Source organism: Panthera onca, chromosome A2 (assembly GCF_046562875.1).
Source record: "Panthera onca isolate mPanOnc1 chromosome A2, mPanOnc1 haplotype 2, whole genome shotgun sequence".
NCBI classification, from domain to species: Eukaryota; Metazoa; Chordata; class Mammalia; order Carnivora; family Felidae; genus Panthera; species Panthera onca.
The window spans coordinates 149,589,449-149,615,836 of record NC_138340.1 but is presented as its reverse complement, the minus strand read 5'-3'; the positions used below and the strand labels follow the sequence as shown (position 1 = coordinate 149,615,836).

At 44.5% G+C, this 26,388-nt stretch overlaps 1 protein-coding gene across 4 annotated transcripts in view; it reads right to left on the bottom strand.

Moving 5' to 3' along the window:
* The window catches only part of LRGUK (leucine rich repeats and guanylate kinase domain containing), a 108,981-nt gene that overhangs the window by 27,312 nt on the left and 55,281 nt on the right, over window positions 1-26,388 (bottom strand). For 3 of the 4 annotated variants that reach the window (XM_078439231.2, XM_078439235.2, XM_078439226.2), the window contains 3 exons: window positions 23,709-23,822; window positions 20,654-20,855; window positions 19,704-19,799 (listed from right to left, as the gene is read on the bottom strand). In XM_078439231.2, the coding sequence (XP_078295357.2) occupies window positions 19,704-19,799; window positions 20,654-20,855; window positions 23,709-23,822 (412 nt within the window). Of the gene's footprint in view, window positions 1-7,931; window positions 11,724-19,703; window positions 19,800-20,653; window positions 20,856-23,708; window positions 23,823-26,388 lie in introns of those variants that run through there. The other variant, XM_078439238.2, reaches the window with a different exon arrangement.

Below are 26,388 nucleotides of genomic sequence, written 5' to 3'. Positions count from 1 at the left end.
ATACAGTCCATAAAAACAACCAAGTTCTTCAGTATAAAGGTTAATTTTAACACCTACAATGAAGCACAACTGAATTCAATGATGCATGACAGATTTTAAAGTTATTTTATGGATTAGTATCATTATTAAATGCAGGAAAATATAAATGAATTACCCGGAACGACCAGAAGTACATCTCAAATTAATTCTAAGTGGCTTAGACCTTGTATTTAGACTTCTATCCCTTTGCAGTCAAGTGAATTAAAATAATTTGCATAAATTTTAAAAGAAGCATAGAATCCAACCTAAATAACAAATGCGATGCGAGCCATGTACCTCAGAATAAAGCATTTTAAGTATATATTTAGTATCATATCATCACATAGACTAAACAAGGGCTTTTACTGCATAAAAGAGAAAATTAAAAATGCTGATGATCTGACATTACTGGCACAGAGCCATGTCAAGAGTAATAAAATTAGAATGTGGGGATCAGACAGTGAATATTTTGAGAAACAAAAATCCCTATTTTAATGGCCAATTTTTCTACATTCATAAGATTACTTATAGAGCAAAACAACTAAGTCCTTTTCCTGTTCAAAAATATGAGACTAAACACTTTAAATTATAAAGGTTTTAACATTTTTAAAAAAAATTTTTTTAACGTTTTATTTTTGAGACAGAGACAGAGCATGAACGGGGGAGGGGCAGAGAGAGAGAGGGAGACACAGAATCCGAAGCAGGCTCCAGGCTCTGAGCCATCAGCCCAGAGCCCGACGCGGGGCTCGAACTCACAGACCGCGAGATCGTGACCTGAGCTGAAGTCGGCCGCTTAACCGACTGAGCCACCCAGGCGCCCCAAGGTTTTAACATTTAAACGAGACCTTGGGGAAAAAATGAATCAACACTAGAATTTGTCTCCTTTTGGAAACAATTAGAAATGCATGTCTTGGAGGGGCGCCTGGGTGGCTCAGTTGGCTGAGCATCTGACTTCGGCTCAGGTCATGATCTCGTGGTTTGTGGGTTCGAGCCCCGTGTTGGGCTCTGTGCTGACAGCTCAGAGCCTGGAGCCTGCTTCAGATTCTTTGTCTCCCTCTCTCTCTGCTCCTCCCCTGCTCATACTCTGTCTCTCCCACTCTCTCAAAAATAAACATAAAAAAAATTAAAAAAAAAAAAAAAGAAATGTATGTCTTGGAAATAGGCTTTTTCTTTCTAAAAAAATTGTTTTTAATGTTTATTTATTTTTGAGACAGAGACAGAGCATTAACAGGGGAGGGGCAGAGAGAGAGGGAGACACAGAATCTGAAACAGGCTCCAGGCTCTGAGCTGACAGCACAGAGCCTGACGCGGGGCTCGAACTCACGAACCGTGAGATCATGACCTGAGCCAAAGTCGGATGCTTAACCGACTGAGCCACCCAGGTGCCCTAATAGGCTTTAGTTTTCAAACAAAAGTTCTCAGCCAGATTTCAGTATCATTCATCTTTTCCCCCCACTCAAATGGGTTTTAAAAAAAATGTTTATTTAGTAACAGTGAGGGTATTTTTTAACAAGAATAATATACTCCTACCATGATTAAATACATACACATACATAAAATATAAATACTTGTAAAATCACTGTAACAGAGTCTCAATACTTAAATATGTAACCATAAAAAAGGCCAAAACCAAATTAAAGCAAAATAACCTGTGGTACAGTATTTATTTATTTTTAATGAGACAGTTACATAATTTGTAGTGGAAAATTAAAGAAAATCTCAGTTCATTAGGAAGTATTATCACAAAAGTAAATGTTCTGAAAAAAGCTATTTTTCTAGGACAGAATTAAATCTTGAAAGTCTTGTCTATCTGTGCTTCCAAGAAAGGAATAAAAGCAACCAAAAGAAAGTCATTTCACACGGTACCCATAATAATTTTCCATAGCAAAATAAGGTTTTATAGTAGGAAGCTACCACCCCAGTCTAAGGAAGTAGAGTAATAATGTTCATGTAAAATGAATACACTTATTAAGATATTCTAACAGTCAAGTGCTCTTTTCTTCAGTTTCCAATCAAAGGAATAATCAGTGACTTAAACAGGGAACGGCTTCTGTATCAGGACAAAGCAAAGTAGGTGAATGTGTATTCTCACCCAGAGAGAACGAGGAAAAAAATAAAATGTTTCCTTACATTGAACTTCACACTTTCAAACCTCCTCAGTACAGCTGAACTAATGGACATAGTACTTGCATCCTGTATTTAGAATGTCCTGATTAGAACATAAAACTGGGGTGCCTGGCTGGCTCAGTGGGAAGAGCATGGAACTCTTGATCTCAAGGTTTTGAGCTCCACGTTGGGTGTAGAGCTTACTTAAAGGTAAGTAAATAAAGTTAAAATAAAACATAGGACAATAGTACCCTGAATTTCAGGGTTGGTTTTTTTTAGTTTTTTTAATGTTTACTTATTTTTGACAGAGAGCGAGAGACAGACAGAGCATGAGTGGGGGAGGGGGAGGGAGAGGGAGACACAGAATCCGAAACAGGCTCCAGGCTCCGAGCTGTCAGCACAGAGCCTGACGCGGGGCTTGAACCCACGGACAGCAAGATCATGACCTGAGCTGAAGTCGGGTGCTCAACCGACTGAGCCACCCAGGTGCCCCAGGGGTTTTTTTTGTTTTTGTTTTTATTGGATGAGTTTATTGTGGTAAGTTTCAAGAGTGGAAACATGATACATAAGATCTGCATGTGTATAGCGTTTGGGCAAGAGGAAGGAGAATCAGGAAATAGGAAAGAAACCTTCAGGGAGCTTGAATACACACGAAAGCTTCTTCTCCTTTAAGTATGATGTTTGATGAGGAGGCTGGTGATGGGACTTCCACCCAACTCCACGCTCCAGCTCCTGTTAAGTGTGAGGTACTTCCTGAAGGCTCATCCTTGAAGAACAACTCTTTCAAAGATGTTACTTCATTGGTCAATTCCTCTAGGAAAGACTTTTTTTGGGGGGGAGGGGTTTCTTCACTTTACTTTTCTTTGTCCATGGAAACTGAAGGTCTTTGGATGCAGTAGCTTGTAGAAGTCAGTCTTTGTCTCAACCCACTACAAAAGGCAAACAAAACGCCTACAGTCTGGTAGTCCATTTCTGAGTCAAATAACGTGACAGCATTTACTGTCTAACCAGACTGAAACATAGAATATAAATGGCTTTGATTTTACCAATAAGGAAATAACAATAGTAAAGATAATAGATAACATTTATTAGCAGTGGGTGTTGTATGGAAGCTAATTTGACAATAAAGTTTTTTTTTTTAAAGTTCATATCTGATACGAAAAAAAAAAAAACATTTATTGAGCATGTACGATGGGCCAGGTGCTCTGAAAAGTGTTTCATGTGCGTATCACAAGTAAATTTCATAATAAGCTCAGAGCTGGTGTTTCCCTAAACTCACTTCTCCAAGCTGCGTGTTAACGCCCATGAATCTCTTGATCTCAGTTACATTTTGCTTCTTCCCAATATTATTCTAATTCTGTTTAAGCTCCTTAATTCGATCAAGGTTGTTTAAAGTTTTTTTTTTTTTTTAAAGGATTTTCAGAGAAGACCATCCTTTTTGCCAAATATTTCTGCCTACTTTGACCAGTGTTGTTAAATCCAATTCATGATAAAATGCTATTTAAAATGTTCTTCCTGCTTCCATGTTAACACTGACACTCATACTAAGGCTGTGCTCTTACTATGTGCCAGACGTTGGTTTTCAATATATGAACTCATTCAATCCCCACAATAATCTTGAGGTAGGTAGTGTTACTGTCCCTACGTGAGAACTTTGTAACTTGCCCAAGGTCACAACGCTAGATTGTATTAGTGCTGGAATTTCCAACGATTGACTGCTAGTGTCAATTTATGAATTCCTAAGGTTACAAACTTAAAAAAAAAAAGGCCTCCAGCTTTTGCTTATCTTTCCTGCACTCTCAAAACCAGATTTGGTGGTCTGACATCATTGATCTATCATCAACACAAAGAAATGGTTAGGCTTTTCTCCTCTTTTCTGAATGTCTGGTCAATAAAGAAAAGTGATTTCCAGAATTATGTCTTTCACATTGAACTAAGCTATTAATTAAATTCATTTATGAACACATTGTGCTAGGTAGTATATAAATAGTGCAATTATCTAAAGTGGAATTCGGGGCATCTTTTATGTTAACAAGATGATTTCAGGGAGCAAAAAGTCATTTTTTCAGGGAGCAAAAGGAAAGGGAGTCAACTAAGTACTTAGTGCAGAAAACACTATTGATCGAGATTTTTTTGGAGGTTTTTTTTTTTTTTTTTTTTTAAACTTTACCTAAGAATTTATTTTTTTGCACGTGAAGTTTGGATACATTTTCTCTGGGGCCTACTACTGACAAAGACCAAAACTGCCAATACACTGGATCCTTGCTATTGTCCCAGAGAGAATTCCGCAGAAATCACGTCAACCCATCCCACTTCACGGGGAAGCATCTGGTCAACAGCCTCCAGGAACAGCAGCGGAGCAGAGCTCCAGAGACCTCAGGGTTTTCAAAGTGCAGGATGCAGCCTGAATATAGAATCTATTTAGTAGGTTACGTATGACCAGCAGTTTGAAAAGTGAAGACTGAGGAGAACAGAAAATATCAGGGTGTATCACTGTAGTGAGGATGTTTTATACTTCTGTCTCCTACGTGCGTCTGCGTGTAGGTCATGATATTGTAAAATCTATTCCCGGTTATGGATTTTGGATCTGAAAGTTTGAAAGCCACTGTTCTAATGAGTACTAACTGTGTGTGATTTCCTAGTAGTAAGCCCCGTATTCAATAAGAGAGACTGCTGGGTTCTTCAGAGCCAGCCAGAAGAGCCAGTTGTAGTAAATGGATCATATCAAAAAGGGAACCTTAGATTTTATCCAGTGCAACTAATCAACCAACATACGGAGGCTTCCTGTACAATTCCCAGCACAGAGCCTGTAAGTTCTAGAGAAAGCCTGTTTGTTCCTTTGCGCATGACTTCTAACTTCTAGAAAGTTCTTCATTACGCCAGATTGAAATAGAACATAAGGTTGCTCTTTCACATGACAAATTTTCATATGTGTGAATTTAATTCTATATAACCTTTTCCGAATAAACACAGGTTCATAGACAATTTAGAAAATAGTAAACAGCATAAATGAGAAAATAAAGATGACCACTAATCCAACAACCCAGAGCTAACAAGTGGAACCATACTGGCTATACCTCCTTAACCTGCTTTCTCTGTAATTTTGGAACAAATATTGAACTCTTCTCTATATTCTTCTACAACATGATTATGATGGCAAATAGCATCCTCGCATAAGGCTATTCCAGAACTTTTCCCCATAACTTATTTTTACAAATCTCAAATGACTAGACTATTTCCAGATTTTAGTATAAAGACTATTTCCAGATCTCATTATAAAGACATTAACGATGCTTCTACATCAATTTCTTCCCCATGGTAAGTCTTAGATTAGAATTACGAAGTTAAAGACAGTCAAAATTTAAAGGCTCTGAGGGGCGCCGGGGTGGCTCAATTGGTTAAGTGTCCCGACTTTGGCTCAGGTCATGATCTCATAGTTTGCAAGTTTGGGCCCTGCATCAGGCTCTGTGCTGACAGCTCAGAGCCTGCAGCCTGCTTCAGATTCTGTGTCTCCCTCTCTCTACCCATCCCCCATTCACACGCTGTCTCTCTCTCTCAAAAATAAACATTAAAAAAAATTAAAGGCTCTGACAGATATTGTAAAACGGCCCCCCTAAAAGTTGCACCCATTTACTTTCTCCGTGATGATATGGAAAGTGTGTTTACCCTGTACTTCACCAAGAACAGGCATTAATTTGCTTTCCATCTTTGCCAGTTTGGTATTCCCCCAAAATTTTGTTGGAACTTCTAGAAGGAGTGGAAGTTATATACTTTTTGACATATATTTTGGCCATTTTTCTTTCCTCTTTTCGGAACTACCCAATCATACCCTTTGCCCAATTCTCTTTTGAGGCTTGAAAATAACTGATTTAGTTCCTTACATATTCGCAGACGGTTCTTATGCCCAATAGAACTATTATCTCTGTTGATCTGAATATACTAGGTGCCAGACTTCCCTGAAAAAGCTAAAGATTGTATTAGCTAATAGTGACTAATGCTTGCGAGGCTTTTGTTTTCCCATAGAGATCATTTTGCCGAGGAATATAGCAAATAGATGTGATACGAGCTCTGTAAATGTAGACGGAACATGACAATTCTTAGACAACTAAAAACCAGAGTTTTCCATTACACTGAGAAAGTCAATACACGCAGTAAAAAACATTCACCATGGAGGAGTTGATGATCTTTTTGACTCCCTTCCTCGGACTACAAATGCAATGCTGCCCAGCTGCACAGAACTGGGGACACTTTTATATACTAACAAAACACAAAACTTAAACCATCATGAACCCCGCGAAGGGAGCTAGGGCTTCCTGTAAGTCAAACAAAGGGAAAGTTGGCTTCTCATTTCCCTTTAGAACACTAATAAAAATGCAATCCCAGGGGTGCCTGGGTGGCTCAGTCGGTTGAACGTCCGACTTCGGCTCAGATTATGATCTCACGATTCGTGAGTTGGAGCCCTGTGTCGGGCTCTGTGCTGACAGCTCGGAGCCTGGAGCCTGCTTCCGATTCTGTGTCTCCCTCTCTCTCTGCTCCTCCCCTGCTCACACTCTGTCTCGCTCTCAAAAATAAATAAAGATTAAAAACAAATAAGAAAAAAAAATGCAACCCCAAATGTTTAAGGAGCCTCAGAACCAGTTGCCCAAGGAGGAAACCTAGTATTTTTCTCAAGTTCTCACCTAAGTGAGGTATTGGTGGGTGTCTCTGAAATGCCCCACTCACAGCTCATTAAAAAAGGGGTAATTATCCTTTTTTTCTACCTCCCTTTTACCATCTGTCCTCCTCCTGGGTCCAATCCAAATACTTCCTCAATCTGTCCATTCCTGCCACAGTGCCTTATTTCAGGCCCTTACCACCCTGTTAGGACTATTGCAATAGCTTCCCAGCCGTGCTTCCTACCCTCTGTATTGACTACCTTAAATTTATCCTCTATACCAAGTCTAGACACATGCCTCTAAGATAAAAATTTAACTATTCAATGGTTCCCCCTCGTTAGAAGATCAAGTTTCCAAGCTCGTTAGCATACCGCAAAATGCCCTTTGGATCTACCAATACCTACCGCTCTCCTGACATCCAGGTCCTTATAAGAAACACTGTGCCTGCTCTTACCACCATGCTTAAGCACACGCTGTTCCCTCTTCTAAGAAACCATCACTCTGTCCCATCAGTCTAATTTTGCAACCTTGATGACTTAGCTGAAAGAGGACCTCCTCTTGGAAGTGTTTTCTGATCCAATTCTCACATCCCAGGCTGAATCCAGTGTCCTTTCTTGATAACCTTATGACATTCTGGAAAAGTTAATAAATGGATTTGCCTGTCTATTGGACCCTAAACCTAGCCCAGCATGCTGCGAGGCCTCCTAGTGTCCTGATCACATGGTGTTGTAATCGACCCTCTTAGGTCTCCTTTGACAAAAGAGCTCCTTGAAGTGTCCTTATCATCCCACTATGTCTAGCAACTATCATAGTGTCTGGCACATAGTAGATGCTCAATCAACGTTTTGGATAACTGAACTAAATAAAAGTTATGACATGTTAAAAAAAATTCCTTATTGGGGCGCCTGGGTGGCGCAGTCGGTTAAGCGTCCGACTTCAGCCAGGTCACGATCTCGCAGTCCGTGAGTTCGAGCCCCGCATCAGGCTCTGGGCTGATGGCTCAGAGCCTGGAGCCTGATTCCGATTCTGTGTCTCCCTCTCTCTCTGCCCCTCCCCCGTTCATGCTCTGTCTCTCTCTGTCCCAAAAATAAATAAAAAACGTTGAAAAAAAAAAAATTTAAAAAAAAAAAAAATAAATAAAAAAAAAAAAAAATTCCTTATTACTGTCATCTTTGACAAACCAGATAAATCAAACGGTAATTATTGGTATAACAGAGGCTTTTCCAAGAGGATTTCTGCATCCTGGATTTTAAAAATATCAATGTCCTCTCCTGGACTTGAAATAATATTTGGCGTGCATACAACAGTGTGGACACGTACCTCGTGTATATGGTAAGAACCATTTCTACAGGCATTTAGTCCTCAAATTTTTGTATTTTCTAAATACAGGATGCCAAACACAGTTTAGGATGCTGCTACACACATAGTAAGCACTCATTAAATATCTTTGCAACTTTTTAGGAGCTAAACCTTGGGTTGGCTGCTTTGGTCGCAATTACCGTCTTCTGGGAATGTAGTCTCCGTATACCTGACGGGGGCGGGAGTGCCTGATGGTTACATGTATGTGACCCTGTCTCTGGCCAGAGTAGATTAAGAATATTTAATTTAATTCAAGCCAGGCCCATCTGTCTTTCGCTGAATTTTTTTTTAAATTTCAGGATTAAGGAACATGTAAATTAATCCTTTTCTAGTAGTGGGAGCTGCCAGATGTAAAACCAGATGTAAAATTTGAAAGGTATTGGCAGCTATGTTCCCAGCCATGAAACAGAAATGAGAAATGACGAGAGTCCAGTCGGCGACAGAAAATACCGGAGATGACAGGAGTCCGGGTTTTTCGAGAACTTGTCCCCACTCGGAGGCTCTGGTGCACCTCCGTTCTCCCCACGGTCTGCTGGTAGGAGATATTCCACTCCCTTCCAGTAGCTTCCCGTAAGCTGGCTCAGGCTGGATTCCTGTCCCTTGCCGATGGTATGAGTCCTTAAAGAAAAAGGGATTCCCCTGAATCTTCTCCCCAGGAACCCTTTAAACTGATTCAACCGGGTGGTTTGGCATAATGAAGGCAGGGGCTAATTTACATGAGGTTCCTGTTCAGGGAGAGAAGGAAGGTATTCATTTTGAAATACATTTCAAGCAAAAGTAAGTTTCAGGTAACACAAGCCAAGCAAATCTGAAGCTCTCATCAATCACGGTGTCATATGCGTAAAGAACTTGCCCCGCTGCCCTTTCGAAGATGCTCACAAATAAACTGTGGGTTTGGAATCTTGGCGGAAGTGACAAAGACCCAGAAACTGCGAAGGCTCCCTTTCTCGGAGCTCCCGGACCCCTCGAATATGCAAGCGGCATGCGAGAATGTTCTCGTCTAGAAGTGAAGTTTCCTAATGAGTAACACAAAACGTAACGGCCACACGACATTGCTTCAGCCAGAGTCGGCACGCACATTGGAGTTCATACGAGTGTAGACACAAGGGCTCCCGGCTGACCCTAACCTTCAGGACCAGCTCTCCAGCTGGCACAGGGACACGACTGGCCGGTGGATCCCACTCTAGGGGCTGCCCTTCCGGACTACAACGGCAAGCCACAGGAAAGGCACAGAAACGCACAGACTAAGAACCCAGTGGCTGGGACGGTGCTGGAGCCCATCCCCACGCTTACTGGGGGCTGCAGAGGGAAGCTGGGGTACAGACTCACAGAGCCCTGGCCATAGGTTTCCTTCCTGTGGCCACACTGGCGACATTAAAGACAGAGTGTCTCCGGCGATGGCTTAAACCTTGCTGCTCTGACTGCCCCGAGCTCGCAGCCTCCCCTTCCGGCTGCCCGGCTCCTCAGCAGACACCTGATTCTGGGCTGCGGCAGAGCTTCCGTCCTTGGGTGCTCCCCCGTGTTTCTCGGTGTGTTTCTCCTTGGCTTGCCGCCTGGAGGCACCATCCCTTTGGACAGAACTCTCTCTGGTCTGACTGGGCCTTCGATGGGCTTGGGTCTCTCTGACAGGCTGCTGGGTGGGGGCCTGCTCTGGGGAGTCCAAAGACGATTCTCTCTTCTGAAATCTTCCCCTCGTATGAACCTCTTCTCTTCTCCCTGGATGCTCCCTGGGAGCAGAATCATCTGGTCTTGACTCTACAGAGGACATTGCACTCCGGAGAGGACCCCTGTGCAGTTGCCTGCCACTGAGGGTGGCTTTATTTCCTTGAGATGATCCTTCAGAATTCTTTTTCAACGATGGCCCTTTTTTGGACCCAGCTGCCTTCTGAACCGGGTCATCTGGGGGGAGCCTGGCACGGGCCTTTTCCCTGGAATAATGCACCTTTCCCCGTTTCTCTTCTTGGAACTGGGGATCCGCAGGCAATGGTTCAGCGTGGGGTGGCTCAGGAATTTCTGGCGCGTTGACTTTTCTTCTCTGGGTCCCCTGAGGACTCTGAGGAGGGCTAGGGTTCGGGTGATGGGGTACCTTTGGGGGAGTCGGCTTACTCTGGGATTCTGGCTGCAAGGCTGTCTGATGGCTTCTAGGAGGTACCTTTTTCGGATGCCCTGGTCCTTTAATTGTCTCTCTTTGGATAGGGAGTTTTTTTTCCCTAGCTCCTGTCTGCTGCACCGGCTCTTGGTTTGGGGGTAAGGCCTGCACATCTGAAATCTTCTTGCTGGAGGAGCGGCCTGCTTTGGGGGCCTGCCTTTCCTTTGCAGGCCTCAAATCACGGTGAGCCCCCGTGTTGTGCGGCAGCTGCTGTTCGGAGAAGGGGGTGGGAATGTGCGGGAGCCTAACCACCCGAGTCCCCTCTTCCTCGGGGGGATCGGGGACGGGCTGCGGTGCATGCTCCTGGATGGGGGGACTGATAAGAGGGAGTTTCACCTCCCTGACCTTTTCTTCCTGGACTTGCTGAGGACTGTGGTCCTGATGGGGACTCAGACTTTGTGGTGGTTTGGAATGAGGAGGGCTGATGGGAGGAAGTTTACTGGGGTCTCCTTCCTGAGCTAGTGGAGGCCTCGACGAGGGAGTCACGGTTTGGTCTGAGGCTGTTCCGAAAGCTTCCTCCCTGCTGGGTGAGAGGAGTCTGGGTGTGGGCCTCCGACTCTGGAGCGGGGCGAGGACCCGAGGCTGGGGCAGCCTGGTGGGAGCCAGCCGGCTTCTGGGGAGCAAAGTCATTGGGTTGTCCCTGCCCGGGGTCTGTTCCATATCTGTTGAGTCCTGAGGATGTGGCACTTCTGGGTAAGGAGTGCTGACCCGAACAAATTCTGCCTTTGGGGATCCCTCCACTGGAGGTTGCCGAGAATCTTCCAGAGGTGGTCCCGGTATTTTGGCCCCGTTAGGGTGGGAAGGGTCTCTCGGAGGCTCATGATGGGCACCGTCGGGTGGCACATTGGCTGACTCAGTTTCCTCACCCTGGGTTCTCTGGGGGCTGAGGGATGTTGGGTCAGACTCCTGTAGAGCCTCAGATGGCGGAGGGAGAGTGAGGGTCCCCTCGGCCTCCCCTGACTCCTCATCCTGGTCTGGCGGAGTTCTGTGCGCTGCAGGCGGCTCAGGGTGTCGCCCCTGGTCAGGGCGCCCTTGGGAAGGAGTGATGGAAGCCTGCCCTATGTTACCTGCTTTCACCTCAGATGTCCGAGACTTGTTTTCAGGGAGATTTGTAGTTACGATTTGTGAAGAAGGATCCGGTTGTTGAACAGCCCCTCCCCTCTGGTCTGGGGATAAGTCTCGGGGGGCCTGCGGGGGAGGCTCGGCACTGACGCGGCTGCTGGGAGAGAGCGCGTGGTGGGCGGCTCCCTCCTGAGTCGGCGCTTGGTCCTGGGAGGGAGCCGCGCTCTGATTTTCGGGGGCCTGTGCACGAATCTGCATTCCAGGGTGATGCTCGGTTAACTGGCCATCCGCCTGCAGCTTTGCCAAGCGCCTTGGGGATGGGACCAGGTGGGCGGGCACCCCAGAGGGGGTCTTCTTGCTAGAGGGAGCTCCTGCTTTAATATAAAAAGAAGTTAGCTAAAGGCATCTGAACACATACTAAGTAACCATGCAGCTTTAGAAAGAACAAAGAATATCTTTTCCTTCTCGGATGCGCATAGGCCCTTGGAAGGAATAAAATGACACATCCAGGAGCACTGTCACCGTGCCTTCCCCTTGGGGATACTAGGTGCCTAGACTCCTCTTAGAACTTGGAACCACCGTAGTCAACCAAAATCATGAGCTTCAATAAATAAACATAAAGAGGCTCATTCACAGAACCAAACCTTACATCCAGGGCTGAGAGTGGCAAGAACAATCTTTAAGTGAATGGGATTTAAAATTTTCACCACCTTACGTGCCACTGCTGCTTGTGGGGGTAGAAACTAGAGGATGGACATCTGAGCCGGGTGAAGTCCCGCTAGTGTCCTTGTTTAATGGCAGTCCCCTTCAGGAAACTGAGCTCCAGGAAGAATGATGACAGTTTACCAATACCCAGGAGGCACGGGAAGCTGGACGGGCACTTACTTATGACGGAAGCCCTGCCATATTCCGGTGGCCCCTGTAACATCCTAGCCCGGTCCCAAGGACATGGCTCCGAAAGGCCACTGGTCAGAGGTGGCACACCAGTGTGGAACAGCTTTGAAGAAACTAGTCCCCGCTCACTCTGGGGGGAGACCTGATACTCAGAGGCTGCAAACCAAGTCAGACCTCCAAGGCCACCCAGGGTGGTCCATCCCCAGAAGTGAACCAGGCTCCTGGCCACTTTCCCCTCTCCTCCAAGAAGCAGGATGACAGCTTGGAATACTCTGGGCCCTCACTGAACCTCCTAGTCTGGGCATGTACCCTGTGCCTCCAATCGAACCACATTGTCTCTGGAGAGGGGCTGGGGAAGAGTGGGGACAAGGAAGAGCTTGCTTCTTGGTGGGGTTTCCGTGGGGCTGCCCTGCTCATCATTCCCGTCTCCCTAGTTTATGACAGTTATAAGTTAAACACAAATTTAGTCAAGAAACAAGGTCAAAAAAATAGAAGAACAGTGAAAATATCTAGAGTCGGCAAAGTCACAGAGACGGAAACAGATTAGAGGTTACCAGGGGCTGGAGACAAGTCATTGCTTAATGGGAATAGACTTTCTGTTCGGGAGGAATGAAAACTTTTGGAAACAGGTAGCAGTGATGGTGGTTATGAAACACTGTGAATGTAGTCGAGGCCATTAAGTCATACACTTAAAATGGCTAAAATGGCTAATTTTATGTGTTTTTGGTTTTTTTTACCACAAAAAAGTAATTTAAAAAAACAGAAAGATGTAAGAACAGCAAAATCCAATGCTAAAGGCTCTTTCCATTTGTAAGCCCTCCCGGTTTCCCAGGATCAGACATACAAGGATTTTTCCCCCCATTTTTACAATTTAACAACTCACATCATTTGGCAAATGATACCCTGCTCTTTATTAGAGATAAAGGCACCACTTACAGACTAGTAAATTGCTCAGTTTCCCCGTTTGACTCATCATCACCATCGTCATTTTCCTCCATCATTAGTCGGAATTCTGAATAATGATTTGCAAATATAATTTTATTTTATGATCTCTATAGCAAGAACTCAGGGTGGCTTTTTAAAAGCTTTATTGGAAGCACCAAATAAATATTCCAGAAATAGGTTGTATAAAGACAAACGGAGGGGAAAGACATCCCTGATACTGAAATGTGAATAGAGTGAGTTTTTTCTTTTTTATAAAAACTGTATTGTTTGCTCAGGATTTTTTTAGTCTTCATGCTTTAGAAATGAGTATTATCTGAATTACTATAGGGGAAAAAATAAGATAATCTGTACCATGGTTGATAAACATTTTTAATTAATGGTATATCTCAATATCTTGAGGTTTTATAATCACTCTGTAGCTCAAGTTACTATTTTGTACGTGCATCTAATGGAGAAGCAATGTATTATTCCAAATAACTAAAAATATTTTTCAACTGGTATGATACAGGATTCCTGCTTCCTTGAAAAAAATGCCATTGGCCACCAAATTTCTATTTGTACTGAAGTCTAACATAAAGACAGTCTAAGCTAACTGGGAAAAACCTCAGCAAATTCTAAAATATTCCGTAATATTTTACGTAGCTGGCTTTGTTTTTTAGAAATGGGAATTCGGGGCACCTGGGTGGCTCAGTCAGCTGAGCGTCCGGCTACTAATTTTGGCTCAGGTCACACTCTCATATTCATGAGAACCAACCCCCTGTCGGGCTTTGCACTGACAGCATCTCCGCCCCCTCTCTGCTCGCTCGCTCACTCTCTCTCTCAAAATAAATAAATCTAAAAAAAAGAAATGGGAGTTCTAAGTGATTTCTCTAATCAAATTAATGATCACTCTCAAAATTTAGAATACAAAACTAAGGCTTCCCATTTCTGGTGCAATTTTCTAATCGCTTGGACTGTCTTTCAAAGAATTCTTTTTATTTTCTTACCTTTGACAGCTCAATTATATATTGAAAAATATTCCACTCTACTAAAATGATCTTTTCTTGTAGGGGTCCCATTTACATCCACGTAAGTAATGTATGTCTTTACGTAAACCTACCTAAACTACAGAACTTAAAATCAGAGTGACCCAGCTCAGAGCGGAAGCAAGATAGAGGGGTGATCCAGGCCTGTGGCGGTGACCCTGCTGGGGCTCTGGTCCTTCTCAGGGAGTCCTGACGTCATTTCCAGGAGGTTATGGTTGGGCCCCGCTCTCCTGTGGGGAACCTGTGAACATCTGGCCCGTCTCCACAGCATGTACTTCAGAGCCCAGAAACTCAAAGAGGCCACTGGCTCTCCTCTTGAACCACTAGAGATCCTTTAACAGGTTACTCCTCATTAGAATCTTTAAATACTCACTTGAATAATGTCCAGACTTCACAAAGTCACTTTATGTGCAAGTTTATCCTTTTTTTTTTTTTTTTTTTGAAAAGTTTATTTTTGAGAGAGTGCGCTAGCAGGGGAGGAGCCAAGAAAGAGAGAGGGACAGGGGGTATGAAGCAGGCTCTGCACTGACATCAGAGAGCCCGATGTGGGGCTCGAACTCATGAACCATGAGAGCATGACCTGAGCCGAAGTCAGGTGCTTAACTGACTGAGCCACCAGGCGCTCTGTGTGCAAATCTATCCTTAAACCATAAAGTGAAAAAGGTAACTTCCTCCACAGATTAACTGTTTAAATAAAATGAGGTGTCTGGCTTCTTGACACATTATTTTCCAAAACACTAAACCTGCCAGGAAAATGGGGGTCTACTGAGGCCAGTAATTGATACATTAATTATAGACCCTCACATCTACTCTTCATTTAAAAAAAATTTTTTTTAATCTTTATTTTTGAGAGAGAGAGAGAGAGAGCGAGCGAGAGCGAGCAGGGGAGGAACAGAGAGAGAGGAAGACCCAGAATCAGAAGCAGGCTCCAGGCTCTGAGCTGTCAGCACAGAGCCCAACGCGGGGCTCGAACCCACAAACTGAGAGATCATGACCTGAGCCAAAGTCGGACGCTCAACCGACTGAGCCACCCAGGCGCCCCTCTCCCATCTACTCTTTAAAGCTGAGACTCTATTAGTTGATAACCAAGAGACCCAGTTTCCGTTATTAACTGTATCGGAGAGGGATAACGTTTTAACAAGCTCTGTAATTCATACTTCCCATGAAATCGGACAGGCCTAACCTAATTGGTGCAAATAAATGAAGTTTCATTATACCCTCTACAATGGGAGTCTGTTTTCCCATGCACACATGATCTGGTCCACTGATCCGCAAACGGCACCTGTCCCCGAAAACCGGCGTCCTGGTGGGTGCAGAGATGGGAGCGCTGGAGCCCCACTGGCTGTAGAGGCAGAGTCCCTATCGAGCACCACAGCTCAGAGGCACCCTCCATGCGACTGACTGGCAAACACCCTCCCTCAGGTACTCAGAACTGGTCGGGCCGCAGGATACAAAATCAATGTACAGAAATCAGTTGCATTCTTATACACTAACAATGAAGCAACAGAAAGACAAATAAAGAAACTGATCCCATTCACAATTGCACCAAGAAGCGTAAAATACCTAGGGATAAATCTAACCAAAGATGTAAAAGATCTGTATGCTGAAAACTATAGAAAGCTTATGAAGGTAATTGAAGAAGATATAAAGAAATGGAAAGACATTCCCTGCTCATGGATTCGAAGAATAAATATTGTCAAAATGTCAATACCACCCAAAGCTATCTACACATTCAATGCAATCCCAATCAAAATTGCACCAGCATTCTTCTCGAAACTAGAACAAGCAATCCTAAAATTCATATGGAACCACAAAAGGCCCCGAATAGCCAAAGTAATTTTGAAGAAGACCAAAGCAGGAGGCATCACAATCCCAGACTTTAGCCTCTACTACAAAGCTGTCATCATCAAGACAGCATGGTATTGGCACAAAAACAGACACATAGACCAATGGAATAGAATAGAAACCCCAGAACTAGACCCACAAACGTATGGCCAACTCATCTTTGACAAAGCAGGAAAGAACATCCAATGGAAAAAAGACAGTCTCTTTAACAAATGGTGCTGGGAGAACTGGACAGCAACATGCAGAAAGTTGAAACCAGACCACTTTCTCACACCATTCACAAAAATAAACTCAAAATGGATAAAGGACCTGAATGTGAGACAGGAAACCATCAAAACCCTAGAGGAGAAAGCAGGAAAAGACCTCTCTGACCTCAGCAATCTCTTACTCGACACATCACCAAAGGCAATGGAATTAAAAGCAAAAATGAATTACTGGGACCTTATGAAGATAAAAAGCTTCTGCACAGCAAAGGAAACAACCAACAAAACTAAAAGGCAACCAACAGAATGGGAAAAGATATTTGCAAATGACATATCGGACAAAGGGCTAGTATCCAAAATCTATAAAGAGCTCACCAAACTCCACACCCGAAAAACAAATAACCCAGTGAAGAAATGGGCAGAAAACATGAATAGACACTTCTCTCAAGAAGACATCCGGATGGCCAACAGGCACATGAAAAGATGCTCAATGTCGCTCCTCATCAGGGAAATACAAATCAAAACCACACTCAGATATCACCTCACGCCAGTCAGAGGGGCCAAAATGAACAAATCAGGAGACCATAGATGCTGGAGAGGATGTGGAGAAACCGGAACCCTCTTGCACTGTTGGTGGGAATGCAAATTGGTGCAGCCACTCTGGAAACCAGTGTGGAGGTTCCTCAGAAAATTAAAAATAGACCTACCCTATGACCCAGCAATAGCACTGCTAGGAATTTACCCAAGGGATACAGGAGTACTGATGCATAGGGGCACTTGTACCCCAATGTTTATAGCAGCACTCTCAACAATAGCCAAATTATGGAAAGAGCCTAAATGTCCATCAACTGATGAATGGATAAAGAAATTGTGGTGTATATACACAATGGAGTACTACGTGGCAATGAGAAAGAACGAAATATGGCCCTTTGTAGCAACGTGGATGGAACTGGAAAGTGTGATGCTAAGTGAAATAAGCCATACAGAGAAAGACAGATACCATATGTTTTCACTCTTATGTGGATCCTGAGAAATTTAACAGAAACCCAAGGAGGAGGGGAAGGAAAAAAAAAAAAAAAGAGGTTAGAGAGGGAGAGAGCCAAAGCATAAGAGACTGTTAAAAACTGAGAACAAACTGAGGGTTGATGGGGGGTGGGAGGGAGGGCAGGGTGGGTGATGGGTATTGAGGAGGGCACCTTTTGGGATGAGCACTGGGTGTTGCATGGAAACCAATTTGACAATAAACTTCATATATTGAAAAATAAATAAATAAATAAATAAATAAACAAAAAAACAAAAAAAACAACTGGTCGGGCCGGGGAGTGACTCGTGCTTATCTAAATCCCCGAGGGGCTGATTTCAAAGCCAGAACACCAACTTATTAATTTACAATGGGAGATGGGTCTGGCTCCAGGATGGGATGGGGGTGGGGGGTTCTAACATAGGAGACAGCCCCCTGACAGGGACAGGTCCACCCGGGGGACCAAATTAAAGATCAGAAGGTTGCTGGGTTAGCAAAGATTTAAAGCTGAGAGTATGATTTCCCCAGGAGAAACTTCCATCTGGCTACCAGAGCCTCACGAAATGTAACGTGCACCTTGCCGGGCACAGCTTTCTAAAGGACCGGTGCCCGATGCCCGATGCCCGATGCGGAGATGGGAGCAGTGCTGGGTGAGCACGCCGACGTGCTCCTAACCGAATGTCCCCTCTTCTAGCCTGGGCACAGCCCTCCGCTCCCCCACTAATGCCTGTCTGCACACAGGGCACACTTCACTCAGGTTTTCTCCAGGCAGTAAGTTGTCCCCTGGTCACCTGTCTCCTATGAGACACGCGGAGGGACAGCCTCACTCTGTTTGTTACCTGCTGTTGTTACCAGTTTCACACTGACCTCATTCCAGAATTCCAGGGGTACCTGACCTGAAACGAGTGTGTAAGATTGCAAAACAGCACAATTAGTTTGAACTCTGGCAAAATCATGACCTGGCCTGCCTCAACCTGGCCAGGATACAACGTGGCCAGCAAAATCCTAACTGGGCAAGGAGTCACAAAGGCTACAGCACGTGAACACACAAAGTTGCGGAGTATCTGCACAGCAAGCAAGGGTCTCACATTAACATTTTACAGTATTTGCTCTGTGAATGCACCTCAGTCCACTGGGGGAACTTTTTTTATTATTATCGCTATGGTGGTACAAACACACAGACATAAAGTTTGCCATCTGAACTATTTTTACCTGTACAGTTCAGCAGTGTTAAGTATATTCACAGCATTGTGCAACCAATCCCCAGAATTCTCTTCATCTTGTAATTGTGAAACTGTGTAGCCGTTCAGCAAGGACACTCCGTTCTCCTCCCTCTCCTGGCCCCTGGCAACCATTCCATTTTCTGTCCTGATGGATTTGACTAGTGTAGGTCCCTCATAAAAGTGGCATCAGATAATATTTGTGGTTTTCTGTGACTGGGTTATTTCGCTTATCAGACTGTTCTCAAGCTTCATCTCTGTTGTACCAGATGGCAGAATGTCCTTCTTTTTGAGGGCTGAATAGTATTCCATTGTATGTATAAACCACACCGAGTATAGACCCAGAAGTGGAACAGCTACGTCATACGGTAATTCTATTTTCAATGTGTTGAGGAACCATGACATTGTTTTCCATAGGAGCTGTACCATTTTCCATTCCCAGTTTCTCCACACCGTTGCCAAGACTTACTTTTCTATCATCTTTTCCTAGTAGCCACCTTGGTGCGGGTGAGGTGGATTAGGGAGAACCTTCCAAATGCACCTCAAAATACTCATGCACCAAAATTCTAAGTTAGGGCTTTAGAATTGCTGGATTCCAAGGAATCGTACGCCTCTACAGCCTATGTCGTTCGCTGCACGTGCTCCGTGAGGCAGGTGGGGAGCATTCACTCCATCTAGCAAGACAGTCCGCCAGAGCTCAGAACAGTGAACCAGCTTGCCCGAGGGAGTGGGCGACCAGCCTCACCTCCTCTGACCACACGCGTCCACCACACTCTCTGGTACGACATTTGGAGGACCGTGGCAACGCAAAGAAAAGGGGAAAGAAATCGACCAGATTGCCACAACGCTCAATACGAACCTGCCGAGCAGAACGCCGCCTCAGCTCCCTAAGGGAGCCAAACTTCTGGAAGGCTGAGTTCTGAACCCGGAGGCTGATCCTTATGTACCATGAACCTCGAAGTCACTGGCCAGCATGTCCCTGAAGGACAGTCCCCTGAGTTCCACTATGGCCACTGAGACAAGTAGAGGGACAGACCTGGAGGGCTGATCCACACAGCTCGTTTGCGGGGACAATCACACCGCAGGAAGTGTAGGGATTCAAGAGTTAGAACCAGCTTTAGGCTGGGCGATGAGCACCCACAGATTTGTTCTCCTCTCCATGAAAACAAAAAGTTCTGGCACAAAAGGGACAGGGTAGTACCTGCGGTTGGAGCCAAATCCTTGGACGTTTCCTCGGACAACCCAAGGTACTCTCTGATGAGATGACTCAGCTTTTGGTAGGCAGCATCCAGATCATCTACAGAAAATGAGAGAAGGTACTTTTAAAGCAACAGAATCATATCTAAACACAGTCAGTTTGCCACTGTTGGTGGTAATGATTTTTCAAGCTCCCTCTAACTTTATGACTATTGTCATAGGCAGGATTCTAAGCCCCTAATAACACGTCCCCTTCATATAACTGCCTCCCGTGAGCAAGGGCAGAACCTGTGAACATGAAGAGATATTACTCCCGTGGTCATGTCGTGTTAAACGGCAAAACAGATTTTTGCAAATGGGATGAAGGTTACTTATCAGCTGAGTTTGGATGAGTCAGAAGGAAGACTACCCAGGTGGACCCACTCTTTTTTTTTTTTTTAAATGTTTATTCATTTTTGAAAGACAGAGCGCAAGCAGGGGTGGGGCGGAGAGAGAAAGGGACACAGAATCCGAAGCAGGCTCCAGGCTCTGAGCTGTCAGCACAGAGCCCAATGAGGGGCTCGAACTCACACACCATGAGATCATGACCTGAACTGAAGTGGGCCGCTTAACCGACTGAGCCACCCAGGCGCCCCGGGCCTACTCTTAATCACATGAGCCTCATAAAGGAAGCCAGTTTCCTGGTAGTAGAAGAGGAAGGCAGAGGCTAGAAGCATGAGGAGAGTTTGATGTGCCATCACTGGCTAGACGACAGAGGGGCCCCGTGTGTAGGACGTGGGAGCAGCCTCGAGGGTGGAGGGCAACCCCTGGCAGAGAGCCAACGAAAGCAGCAGGGCCCCCAGCCCCACGGCCACAAGGAACGGCAGTCAACCAGCAGTGAGATTACACTCTGGAGCAGATCCCCCCCCAGTGACCTTACATTTCAAAAATAAAACCTTGCTGAAAGTCACTGACCTGCATTGATCACTGCGTCGAAATATCCAGGAAACTGCTGATTGATTTTAACATAAAGGTCCACTCTGGAGACAGCAAATTCAATCTCTAAACGACTGAATAATCCTTTTCTCCGCAAGTATCCTTCATATTTTTCCTTGTTCATGGGCACCACCAGGATATATCGAGGCTCAAAATAGGAATATTTCAAACTTCTGACACCCTGTTTTTTTAAAGAAAAGGTAATAAATTAGAAACAGATATACAATTTAGGTATCATTTTGGAGACATCTGACAACGTTGGCAAAATAAGTAGTCTTACATTGAAGGACTTATTTGTATTATTAGCTATTATTTTCCTGTAAATGTCTCAAAGTTGGATTATTCCCCTTTGTTCATCAGGGGATGATGTATTGTTATTGGAAATAAAACAGCTCATTCTACCCGATTATCCTTTAACTAATCACCCTAATATACATGATGGTTCAAAAAGAAAATGGCTAGGTACAAACAGGTACATTCACAGCACTGTCGCATCCTCATTTTTTTAAAGATTTCATTTTGAAGTAATCTCCATTCCTAACGTGGGGCTTGAACTTACAACTCTTAAGATCGAGAGTCACACGCTCTAGAGCCTGGGCCAGCCAGGAGCCCCACTGAAATGTACTTCAAGTCTACATTTCCAAGAGCAGCCTTTCAGCGCCAGGAGATAAAGATCTTACCGAGAAAAAAAAAACGCTACTCTGTTACCTGTGCCTTCGCCTTGGGACCCTTCCTATTCCTAAACCAGCAACCTGGTTGGCTGGTTCCTATTACATCTCACAGCTTCTACCCAGAGCAAGGGACAGCCAAGCTCAAGCCGCCGTGCAGCCAGCAGGTCCCAGGGAGAAGCAGGGCTGGATGGTGACTGTGGCTCCCCAGCTCCAGCAGACTGCGAGCAAATCCTGCAAACACTCCCTGAGCACCAGTTTCCTCACAGGTGCAACACAAGAGCCGCTCCAAATGAACTCTGCACTTCCTCCCCCCTCCATCCCATCATCAGTAGTTTAACTCAACGTTCAAAATCTTGGTTTTAAACATTCAGTGGGGGAAGCAATACAGGCTCTTTAAAAAACAGCTTCTGTAAGCGTCAGTGACAAGAGCAGTTTGGAAAAATGCTTTCCCTCGGGAGCATCAGGGAAATGAGACCTGGTTTATATAGAGTCGACCTCTTGGAAATGAGTCGGGGAAAGCTCGCAGGGAGGAAGAGGACAAAACAGAAGCCAGTGCCCAGAGAAGAAGGTAAAGGTCAGCAAGAGGCGCCAGGGAGTTTCTGCCTTGCCCGAGGAAGATATTTTTGGGAAAGGAGGTCTTTTTTTTTTTGCTTATTAGCATTGAAAGAAAGAAAACCTCCTTAGGGATGCAGAAGCAATCAACTGCGGAGAGGTCAGGACTGCAGGATTTTGAAGCTAGAAAAATTAAAGGGCTGGAAGAAACATGACCAGTCTCACTGAAGCGAGGCTACACACCAACACCAGGAGCCAAGAAGGAATCACAGTCCCCCGCTCGGCCAAGTCACAAAGGAAACCAGTTCTAGAGAAGGCTCAGCAGCCATAGGAAAGGGCTGTAAGACCCGCCCAGATTTTGTTTTCTCTAAGCTTGACCTAAGGGTATCATTTTTGTAACTTTTTTTTCCCCGACTACAAAACTGTTAGACCGCTCAGTGAGCGTACCTTAAATAGACAAGCAATGGCCTTTAAAGATTTCACATGTTTAATAAAGCTATATATACATATTTTTTTATATTAACTAATGTATTTGTTTTTTAATTTACATCCAAGTTTGTTAGCATATAGTGCAACACTGATTTCAGGAGTAGATTCCTCCATGCCCTTTACCCATTTAGCCCATCCCCCCTCTCACAACCCCTCTAGCAACCCTCTGTTTGTTCTCTATATTTAAGAATCTCTTATGTGTTGGGGTGCCTGGGTGGCCCAGTTGGTTAAGCGTCCGACTTTGGCTCAGGTCATGATCTCACGGTCTGTGAGTTTGAGCCCCGCGTCGGGCTCTGTGCTGACAGCTCAGAGCCTGGAGCCTGTTTCAGATTTTGTGTCTCCCTCTCTCTCTGACCCTCCCCCGTTCATGCTCTGTCTCTCTCTGTCTCAAAAATAAATAAACGTGAAAGAAAGAAGGAAAGAAAGAAAGAAAAAGAAAGAAAGAAAGAAAGAAAGAAAGAATCTCATGTTTTGTCTCCCTCCCTATTTTAAAGGTATATATTTTATTTTTTTAATTTTTTTTAACATTTATTTATTATTGATAGATAACAGAGCATGAGCAGGGGAGGGGTACAGAGAAGGAGAGACACAGAATCCAAAGCAGGCTCCAGGCTCTGAGCTGTCAGCACAGAGCCCGACACGGGGCTCAAACTCATGAACCGCGAGATCTTGACCTGAGCCGAAGTCGGACGCTCAACCGACTGGGCCACCCAGGCGCCCCAAAAGTTATCTATTTTTAAAACAAATAAGTGAGGTAGTCACGGTTTTACCCTGGATGTGGATTGGAAAGAAATTTCTGTATATTCCAATTGCAGGAGATCACTGGGGAAGACAGGGTACGGGGGCAGAATCCTGAAATCTGCAAGTCTACACTGCTCACAGCCTGGAAAGATCATAACCGGCGAGCAACTGCAGTCACTGCCAGCATCAGCCACACATCTCCCACAGAGGATCAGAGAGCACGGCCAGCTGCACAGAGCCCCCGGGCAGGTCCGTAGCCTGCGAGAAGGAACTTTCCCTAATAGCACTTGAGATAAAGAGAGACTGCACCCTAAAATAAAAGGGATACTTTAGTGAGGAAATAACTTAGGAAATAAATCCTGAGGGGCACATCTATTCATAGTGTATGTGTGCTATGTCTCGTACTATAACTCCTGTCATCGAATTGTTCATGTCTGGCCTCCCCCATACAAACCATAAGCTTCCCCCCACCCCCGCGCCTGGCAAGTGTGCGACCTGCACACCGTAGCCCCTTCCTCAACCCCAAATATATACATACAAACTCACACATGTTAAAAATACAGAGTGAAAAAAACACTTACTTCTATTTCCATGTGAACACAGCTTGCTAAACCGTCTCTTGCAATGGCTTCTATGGTGTCCCTACTTAATCCATAGTTGTGATTCCCATAATTAAATGTTAGAATGAACTTCCCCTGAAATTTGAGAGGTACAAAGATTTTCATGTAACAGCTGCCATACTCAACTTTAATATAAATAAAGTTATTTGATGTCTTACTTTTATATGCTTCCGTAAAACCTATGAATATTAGCAATTATAGAAGGCTGACGATGGGTTTATGAAACTTAACACCCAAGTGTGGTAGAGAATTTAAACAGAATTCTCAGCTGGCAAAAAAAAAAAAAAAAAAAAAAAAAAAAAAAAATTAAGTTTCTGGAAATACGGTCATCTGCTGACAAAACATCCAGGGAGAGTAAAGGTCTCACCAAAGCTTATGGTAGAACAGACCATTTTGCTTACTTACCTGCTTCCTTGCCAACTGGGCACCATAAGCTGCCGTTGCTGAGAAAGCAAAACTGATAGCCTGCCTTTTGCCTCGGCCACGTTGGCTACGCCAACATACCAGGTACCCCAGAGAAAGCTCCCATTCTCCAAAGCCTTGCATTCCCAGATAAGCCTGAAGGCCATGAATTACAGGGACATCCGAAAACCTTTGCATCCTGAGATAAGCCATGAAAAACAGACCCTTTCTGCTTTTCCATATAAAACATAGCTTTGTATTGAAACTGCCCCAAATGTTATTCGACAGAATTGCTGTGTGCCCTCTAGTCATTTGAGGTTTAAAGGCTGCCTTCTATCTGTATTCTGGAAGCCCAGTTCTTCCCAAAGCTGTACTCCTTTGCAGAACAGTCCAGGTAAAAAAAAAAACAAAAACAAAAACATGGCTCTCAAAATTGTCTTTTTTCCTTTGACAATATTAGATTTATTAAACCACTAGGTGTAATCTAAACTGGAAAGCTCATGACCAAAAAAAAAAACATGAATGATCTTGGCAACTGTGATTCCTCGTGCACAGGATTTTCACATAAATGATGGAATGAAAATCTGCAAGGCTGAATCCCGTCAATCGAATCCCATCGAAAGGCAGTAGCAGTGAGGGGCGCCTGGGTGGCTCCGTTCGTTAAGCGTCCGACTTCAGCTCAGCTCACGATCTCACGGTCCACAAGTTCAAGCCCAGCGTCGGGCTCTGTGCTGACAGCTCGGAGCCTGGAGCTTGCTTCGGATTCTGTGTCTCCCTCTCTCTCTGCCCCACCCACACTCCTGCTCTGTCTCTCTCTCCTTCAAAAATAAAAAAAGTTACAAAAAAAAAAAAACAACAGTAACAGTAAGGAGTCCTTTATACTACCTGTGCTTCCTGGGCCCAGAGGTTCTGGAGATTGGGGGGGATGGGAGACAGGCTATCTGTTGGAAGCCCGTGAGACACAGAGTATCTCCTGGGGTAGGTGGGTCTCTAGTGAATGAGTCTGCTATGGGTGATGAGGAAAATCCACACACCCCATAATCCAAAGAAGTTTATATCATGCAGTCTAAAAGTTTACAACTCAACAGTAAATATCCTTGATATTTTACTCCCTCAATGTCATACCTTCTTTGTTCTTTGAAACAAATACTACGTCATCTTTTAATATATATATTGTCATCTATATAGATAGGATAGATACCTGAATGTCCCATCAGGTATATACTTTGTCTTGTTTACTGTGACTCACCCTGTTTTCAAAATGTGCTCTTGAATCACTCTTCAGATATATACTATGAATTTGTTTACTTGTGTGTACAAGGGCCTCCCTCTGTGAATCCCAAACGTATTTTCTGGAAAAATGCAGAGTCGGAAGGAAGCCGGCACTGTACTTTTATATACAAAACAGGCCCTGTCGAACTTGTTTCTAAAGAACAGAGATGAAGTGGTCCTCCAGCTTCTGGCTGGTGATCTTCCATTTCTTTCTGCTTGCGGACATCTTCATAAACAGCAACAGTCCTATTGCAGAAGCCTCCTCCAATAATCCTATTTCCACAAGTCAGGGAGTATATCTGCAGGGAAGTGACTGCATTCATGTGTTTAAAAAAGATTCGCGTGGCCGTAGGCATGGGACATGATGACCCTCCTGTCAGTGCTGGGGGATATGCAGCAGTAAGTATATGAGAGGGTGTGCGGCTCTGTAGGTCAGAGTGCATGGCTGTGACTGTCCACAGCAGGTGTCCAAGGCTGGGGCATGCCATGGTGGGACAGGCTGCGTGGGTGGGGGAGGGTTCTGCGTACAGAAGGCTGCGTGTGTCGGTGTGACTGGCGACGCTGACAATGTGTCACGAGTTTATAACCTGTATGTTTGCCTCTTCATGAAACAGTCTTAAGCTCACTTTCAAGAAAAGGAACTCAGGGGCGCCTGGGGGGCTCAGGCGGTTAAGCATCCAACTTCGGCCCAGGTCCTGATCTCGCGGTCCGTGAGTTTGAGCCCTGCGTCAGGCTCTGTGCTGGCAGCTCGGAACCTGGAGCCTGCTTTGGATTCTGTGCCTCCCTCTCTCTCTGCGCACCACCCCCCCCCCCCAACTCACGCTCTGTCTCTGTCTCTCAAAAATGAATAAACATTAAAAAATGTTTTAAAAATCAAAAAAAAAAGGAGCTCAGAAACAAAATTCAAGTTGAAAAAAATGACATTATATTGAAGTGATAGATTTTAGCAGAAGCAGTAAAAACAAGT